Source organism: Wolffia australiana, chromosome 3, assembly GCF_029677425.1.
Source record: "Wolffia australiana isolate 7733 chromosome 3, ASM2967742v1".
Lineage (NCBI taxonomy): Eukaryota > Viridiplantae > Streptophyta > Magnoliopsida > Alismatales > Araceae > Wolffia > Wolffia australiana.
In genome coordinates, this window is record NC_135837.1 from 20,306,350 (window position 1) to 20,314,592 (window position 8,243).

Genomic DNA, 8,243 nt, shown 5'->3' on the forward strand with positions numbered 1-8,243 from the left:
ATAATCAATTTAATTTTGTGAGTTTTAGAATCTTCATTATATGAAGTGAGATAACTCTTCATTCTTTGACAGAACAGTGAACATAGAAAAGTGGTGGTCTTTAATGTAGTGAAGTATGAGTGGAAAAATAAAGTTGTGAGGCCACTAATATTAAAATATATCCATATTTTTAAAAAGATATAGTTCACAAAAATACATAATATTATACTAATCTCTACTACTAATAATAGGAATTCATGTACCACCATTTGGACGCTGATTGGCTAACAAGAGAGAGAGAGAAGAGGGGGGCCCTAGCAACTATACTTCCGGGACACGGACGGGACGAAATATTGGACGAAAAATCATCCGACGTACCCCGGAGGGGACGAATCTCGTCCCATCGGACGGAAAGTTCGATCGTCCTGGGTACCCGGACGGTGGACGTCCGAAGTGGACGATAATTTATAATTATTTTTTCTATTCTTTATATATTTTCTTTTCCCTCTATATATTTTTTCTTCTTTTTGATTCTGAGACAGATAGAAGGACAAACAGATAGGACAGATCGATAGAAGGATAGATCGATAGACAGATAGAAGGACAGATCGATGGAAGGATAGATCGATAGATAGATAGGTAGGTAGATAGATAGAAAGATCGATAGATAGATAGATAGAAAGATTGATAGATAGAATGATCGATAGATAGCTAGATCGACTGTTAGATAGATAGATAGCTAGATAGATAGATAGAAAGACCGATAGATAGGTAGATAGATAGATAGCTACATAGAAAGATCGATAGATAGCTAGATCGACAGATAGATAGCTAGATAGAAAGATAGATAGAAAGATTGATAGATAGATAGGTAGATAGATAGATGGATAGAGAGAGATAGATTTATAGAAAGGTAGATAGATAGAAGAATAGATAGGTAGAAAACATACCTTGCCGGCGGTGGAACACCTTCGCGACGGTGAATCACCGCTATCACTCGCAGAGAGGGAGGAAGACAAAGGTGGGTTTCAGAAGGCAACCAGATGGCTCTGCAAGGTACTGGGTACGACTCGTGCTTCCCGACGCCGAATTCCTTTCGAAGGACAATACTAGGGCTGGCGGCGTGAAATTCTCTCTATTTTCGTCCGGACGGGACGAAAATTCGTCCAGGAGAGTTGGGACGGTCCGAAACTTCGTCCAAGAGAGGTAGGACGGGACGGTCCCGGACGAAATACCGTCCCGTCCTTCGTCCCGGGGAAATGATGGACGTCAGCCGGGACGAATTTTGTCCCGTCTCGTCCATCGTCCTCGTCCGGGACGATCCGGAAGTATACTCGCAGCTGGCGATGAGCATCGGGAAGCGAAGAAGAGGGGCAATGTTGTGCTGGTCGTCGTCTTCCTCTGAATCAAAGGAAGAAGGCCGAGACGTGTACGGGACGGGAGGATACCACGCTGTTCACCCCGGCGACAAGTTCACAGCCGGCCGCTACGTCGCGCAAAGGAAGCTCGGCCGGGGCCATTTCTCCACCATTTGGCTTGCTTACGACCTCCGCATGAGCATACGCTCCCTGTTCTTCATCCTCTCCGTTCTTCCATTTTTTTTTCTTTCATCTGTTCAAGGTGGCCGCGATCGTTGTTTTCTCCCAATGTTTCTGGTTTAATCTCGATCGCTAACTCTTTATTCCCCGATTTGGTGTAATCGGCCATCGCCAGTCTAATCTGGATCGAGATCCGACGGAAGCACGATCCGCCGTTAACCCGTTGAAAGTTTTCGTACAATCGCGAGTCCTAGAGAACTCGCGATTCCTGGATCAACTCATCCTGTTTTTCTTAGAAGACATCTGACGGAAAAAAAACCTAGCATTGACCGTATGAAAATTTCCATACAATCGAGAAGCATAGAAACCTTGTGATTCCGTGATCAATTCATCACGTTCTCCTTTGAGATCGGACGGAAGAAAAATCCAGCATTGACCATATGAAAATTTCTATACAATGGAGCAGTAAACCTGCGATTCCTGTATCAATTCATCCCGTTTTCTTTCGAGATCGTGCGGAAAAACTATCCGGCATGGATCGTATCAAAATTTCCTTACAATCGAGAAGCATAGAAAACTTGCGATTCCTTGATCAATTCATCCTGTTTTCCTTTGAGATCGGACAGAAGAGAAAACCAGCATTGACCGTATGAAAATTTCCATACAATCGAGAAGCATATTAAACTTTTGATTCCTGATCTATTCATCTCGTTTTCTTTCGAGATCGGACGGAAAACCTATCCAGCATTGATCGTATGAAAATTTCCATACAATCAAGAAGCATAAAAAACGTGCGATTCCATGATCAATTCATCCTGTTTTCCTTCCAGATAGGACGGATGAACAATCTGGGGGGGGCCGCTGGCAATGCTCGCTCACAATGCTCTCTTCCTTTCCCTCGGGCCTCTCTCTTTCTCTCTCCCCTCCCTTTCTCTTCCTCTCTCCCTCTCTCTCTTTCTCTCCCTCCCTCTTTTTCTCTCTTCTTCCCTCTCTATCTTTCTCTCTCTCCTCCCTTTATCTCGCCCTCCCCCTTTCTCTCTAAGCATTATTTCTTTCTAGGTCTATTTCCACCTCTCTTTTCGACTGTATGTATCTCTCTCTCTACCTCTTTTCTCCTCCTCGCTATCTATACTCTTCTCATTTTCCCTTACATCAGCTATATCTATCTGTACCTCTCAATATCTCTCTCTCTCTCTCTCTCTCTCTCCCCTTCTTACACTATCTGTATCATTCTCTCTCCGCATTTGACATCTTCTATCCCTCTCTCTATCTCTCTAACTCTCTCTCTCTTTTCACCCTCTTTTTCAAGATCTCTTGATCGCTTAACCTTTTTCTGTCTAATTTCCTCTTTTTCTTTATCTATCCTCGTTTATCTATATATAGCCCTCTATCTCTACTTTCACCCCCTTGCTTCCTACCAATATATAATAATGCGAGGCCGGGTAATAGTAGAGTTTGACTATCGATCATATTTTCTGACATCCGATTTTTCGACGATTTAAAATAAATAATAAATTAATTTTCTGACTATGCATCGATAATTCATCGGTAGATTTTTGACTTATCCGTTCTTTTAATTCATGGATTATTCATCAGATTACTGACGACATGCATTTTTGAAATAATTTATCTGTTATTTAAATTCAATCTGCAAATAAATAATGTTTGTATTAAAAAATTTCAATCAGCTGCTAGATGGTATGAATGTGTTATGTGTCTTTCAATTTTGTGATTGTGAATTTTAATTTCACAATCCAAATCGATTGTGAATTTTAGATCTATTCGTCAATCTGGATCCAATTTCCCTTTCTTGTGTGTATTGGATTTTCTATTTTCACGATTTCTGTAGATTTCAAAAATCTGAAATCTAAAATCATGCACGACGATATGCATCAATAATTCATCCGTAGATTCTAGATTTCTGTTCTTTTACTTCATTTAGCAAGGTCAAAGACAACAGCTTTTTTCTCCTTTCTCTCCGGCATAGGTGGAAGTCCAATTCTCCTGCCGTGATTCGAGAAGTCGACGACTCTCAAGAGATTGATAATGTTTTCTACGTTGTGGGGGTTTTACGCTCTGCCAATCCCGCCACCTGTTTGGCCGAGTGCTTGAGCAAAATTCTTCTGCAAAATCAGCAAATTGTGCGCGATGCCACGACGATTTTCACGATTTACGTAGATTTCATAAATCCAATACATCTATGAAAATTTATGAATTATCTGTTCTTTGACTTCATATAGCAAGGTCAAACACGACAGCTTTTTGACTCCTCTCGCTCCGGCAGGTGGGAGTCTAATTCTTCTGCCGTGATTCCGGAAGCCGACGGCTCTGAAGTGATTGATAACGTTTTCTACGTTTGGGGTTCTGTGCTCTACCAATCCCGTAACCTGTTGGCCGAGTGCTTGAGCAAAATTCTTCTGCAGAATCAGCAACCCGTGCGCGACGCCATGACAATTTTCACAATTTCTGTAGATTTCAAAAATCCTATACATCTATGAAAAATTATGAATTATTTGTTTTTTTTACTTCATCTAGCAAGGTCAAAGACAGCAGCCTTTTTACTCCTCTCTCTCCAGCACAGGTGTGAGTCCAATTCTTCTTCCATGATTCTGAAAGCCGACAGCTCTCATGAGATTGATAACATTTTTCATGTTGTGGGAGTTCTACGCTCTGCTAATCCCGCCACCTCTTCGGCCGAGTGCTTGAGCAAAATTCTTCTGCAAAATCTGCAAACTGTGCGCGTTGCTATGACGATTTTCACGATTTCCGTAGATTTTGAAAATACAATACATCTATGAAAATTTACGTGTTTTAAATTCACAATCCATATCAATTATTCTGCAATTATCGTGGATTCTTCTGCAATTGTGAATTTTAATTTCACATCCCAGTTGATTGTAAATTTTAGATCTATTCATTATTCTGGATTTGATTTTTGTTCATTCTGTGTATTGGATTTTTAATTTTCATGATTTCCGTAGATGTTAAAAAACTAAAATCTAAAATCGTGAATGACGATATGCATCAATAATTCATCCGTATATTTTAGATTTATCTGTTCTTTTAATTCACTGATAATTCATCAGATTACTATTAATATGCATTTTTGAGATATGAATTTGTCTGATGTTTATTTCAGTTCAGCTTACTTCAGCAAACTTCTAAAATCATTTTGCTGACTTACCTTACTAGGCTGGCCAATGTCAGTGTTGGTATAGTGTTGTTCTTGGAATGCAGACTGATGAAATGGGTTTTTAGCACTGGCTTGATCAGGATGTCTACGTCTTGATCTCACCTGGTGAGGAAATGGATTTTGTTATGGCAGTAAATATTTCTTCAACAAACTGGAAATCTATCTCAATATGCTCAGTCCTGGCGTAAAATACTCAGTCAACAGCAAGATAAGTAGCCCACGTGTTGGCAATGAAATACTGCCATACAATAATTCAAAAATCTATGGACATCTACGGAAATCGAAAATCTTGAATCCAATACACTACCCATTTTCAATTTTCGAGCTCAGATTTCCGTAGATTTTGAAGATTTTCTAAATTCAGGAATAGATTTTAGATTTTTCATTTCATATTCGATTTTCTAATGCACGACTTTTGACAGTGTACTCGTAGACACTGATTCATCTAATTATTGTGAATTTTAGAACCCATTGTGAATTTTAGATCTATTGATTATTGTGAATTTTAGATCTGGTTATCTGTTTTTGAAATTCAATCTGGATTTCATCTGAATGTTGTAAATTTTAGATCTATTGATTATTGATAATTTTAGATCGGATTATCTGTTCTTTAAATTCTTCTATATTTCATTCAATTGAATTTAAATTTCCACAATAATTCAGAAATCTACAAAAATCTTCAGAAATCGAAAATCGTGAATCCAATACACAGATTTTGGATTTTTGATTTCATATTTGATTTTTGAATTGTGTATTTTCGATTGTGTACTCATAAACATTGATTCAGAAGAATTCCGTAGACTTTCGTAGATCTAAAATTCAGTAGATTTTGATAGATCTCAAATTCACAATCGGATGAAATCCAGAGATTTAAAGATTGTTTGTATTAAAGATTTGCAACAAGCTGCTAGATTGTGTGAATGTGTTATGTTTATTTCAGTTCACCTGACTTCAGGAAATTTCTCAAACCATTTTGCTGACTTACCTTAACAGGCCGGGGAATGTAAGTTCTTGTATAGTGTTGATCTTGGAATGCATACTAATGAAATGCGTTTTTAGCACTAGCTTGATCAGGATATCGACGCGCTGATCTCAACTAGTGAGGAAATGGATTTTGTTATGGCAGTAAATATTTCTTAAACAAACTGGAAATCTATCTAATATGCTCGGTGATGGCGCGTCACCACCGGATGTCATCGAGCCAGCAGCAGAGGAGCAGCAGGACTTCCCCGACCCAGCACCCGAGGAGCCGGCACTACCCAGCTCGCCACCGAGACGAGTCCAGCCACCACGGCGAGCCGCCGCAACACGGATTCGCATTCCGTTACTCGGCATGACGCGCACGCCGACCGCCGGAGCACACCGACACCTTCGGTTACCTTATTCTATAGCTTTTCGGTTTTATCGTGTTGTCGTGTAGTTGGGAAGGATCCATATGAGGAACTCTTTCCCCCCCCCCCCCCCCTTTTTATGTTGGGCCTGACAAGCCCGTTTTCATTATTTCCTTTCCTTTCCTTGTTGTTTTGTTGTTTTTGGACTTAAGGAAGGGCCTATCTTCACCCATATATAAGGGGAAGAGGTGGGCGCTTCCCCTTACTTTGACCTAAATTTTGAAGAATGGTATTTTGAGAAGAAGGGTCAGGTCGTGGAGAAGAATAGAAGAAGGAAGAAGAAGAGGAGAAGGAAGAAGAAGAGGGGAGGAAGAGGAGAAGGGGGAGAGGAAAGAGGCAGGGCAGCCGCCGCCACCGCCGCCGCCACTGCGCCGCCAAGACGCCCGCCCACACGCGGCTCGCCGCCGCGCCAAGGCGCCGCGCTGGCCAGCCGCGCCAACAAGGCCTGCCACCGCCGCCGCACGCCGCGCCGCACGCCGCCACGCATCGCCGCCGCGCCAAGGCCGCCCGCTGCTGCGCCGCCACCGCGCGCGCTGGCCAAGGCGCCGCCCGCTGCCGCGCGCTGCCCGCCGCAGAAGGCCGCCGCGCTCACGCTTCGCGCGCCACAAGGCCACCGCCCACCGCGCTGGTCACCGCGCGCCGCGTGCCGCTCGCGTGCTCGCCATCGCCAAGCGCTGCCGCCACTGGGCGCCGCCAAGCGCCGCGCCGCTGCGCGCCGCTTGCCGCCACCGCGCGCTGCGCGCCGCGCCACCGCCAGCGCCGCTGCTGCGCGCCACCGCAAGGCCTGCCGTTGCGCTGCCTCGGCGCCCGCTGCCGCCGCGCTGCGCACGCCGCCGCCGCCGCTGACCGCGCGGCCGCCGCGCCGACCGCGCGCCCACCACCGTCGACCACATCTCCCGCACGCCCGCGCTGACTGCGCACAACCGCCTCCGCACCAGTCAACCTCCGGCGCACCCGACAACTCCTTCCTCCGAACCAGTTGGTGCGAAAATCCGTCGCCAGCGCGACGAAGGTACTCTGCTTTCCTAGCCTCTTACGTCATTTATTTCCGTCAGTATTCTTTCGTATTGCCTCCACCGCTCGGGTTAGATAGGTGAGTGGGACAGATTGAGAGAACGACGAAACAAAGACGGCGTCTTACCTGTCGGCACGAGCGACGCCGACGCGTGTGAGCATTCCAGTGGGAGTTACCCCATTCGACGGCGCGGCGCGCTCGACCCACCTCGACGACTTGGAGGGCTGGACCGACCCAGCTTGGCGACCCGCCCCGCCTCCGGTTGGCTCTCGTAGCTTGTCGGCGCATTGCACGCACGTTGTAGAATCATCGCCCTCGCCATCGCCATACATATATTTCTGTTCTCCGCATATCCATCGTTGACGCCGTGGACGTAACCCGATTAGTTAGCGATACGACACCGAGTTCCTTCCTTCGGTGACGGTCGGACGCCGTTGAGACGACGCCTGGCATCAAATTGGTATCGAGCCCGGCTGTGGTCGCCACAGCACGCCTCCGACTTCGCATCGCATCGCATCGCATCGCATCTAGTGCATCGCATCCATCGATTTTACGTGCATCCATATCGGTACCCAGGAATGGTCAGAGACGCGATCCGCACGGATGGCGCAACGCTGAGGTTCTACCTCCCGCCGACGAGTCGAACTGTCGCGAGACGAGAGGCAACGAGATTGCCCTCTCGGGACCTCAGCCGGCCTCGCCGGCGGAACCTACCTTACCCCATATCGAGGACACGCCGGTCCCACCCGACGCCACGGGTGCTCCAGGCGCATCGAAATCACCGGCATCGCCGGTGGTTCTTGCCGATCCCAGCACTCCCACGCGCACACCGCGCGTCCTCGACGACTCCCGATCGGGTGACTACGAAGACCGGGATACCACGAGGCGACGACCACACGGGAACTCTCCCGTCGTCGAGTACTCCCCTCGAGCGCCCCCTGCATGGGGTAGAGGACGAGGACGACGGCGCCACTCGCCAGTACCCGCCAAGAGAAGAACTTCCGGAAGACCAAGGAGCTCAACGTCGCGCGCATCGGCAGCTAGGACGGAGCGCTTGGAGCGGATGCTCGCCGACACCCAGTGTCCGAGCACGGAGTTGAGGCGGACCGTTGCACGAGGCCCTCGCC

General features: G+C 46.3%; 1 protein-coding gene across 7 annotated transcripts; it reads left to right on the forward strand.

Annotated features, from left to right (window-relative positions):
* Positions 1-1,226: 1,226 nt before the first annotated feature.
* Positions 1,227-6,013, forward strand: LOC144701262 (uncharacterized). Of its 7 annotated transcripts, XR_013580973.1 has the most exons (4): positions 1,323-3,691; positions 3,802-4,815; positions 5,651-5,713; positions 5,837-6,013. XR_013580973.1 is itself a non-coding variant. In XM_078573021.1 (3 exons), the coding sequence occupies exons 1-3, from the start codon at positions 1,239-1,241 to the stop codon at positions 3,811-3,813; spliced, it is 510 nt and encodes a 169-aa protein (XP_078429147.1). In that variant the 5' UTR covers positions 1,227-1,238; the 3' UTR covers positions 3,814-4,042. The 7 variants fall into 7 exon arrangements, 3 of the variants coding, with proteins under 3 accessions (XP_078429147.1, XP_078429148.1, XP_078429146.1); XM_078573021.1 differs by lacking the exons at positions 5,651-5,713; positions 5,837-6,013 and having other exon boundaries at positions 1,227-1,549; positions 3,505-3,691; positions 3,802-4,042; XM_078573022.1 differs by lacking the exons at positions 5,651-5,713; positions 5,837-6,013 and having other exon boundaries at positions 1,227-1,549; positions 3,505-3,658; positions 3,802-4,042.
* Positions 6,014-8,243: the final 2,230 nt, after the last annotated feature.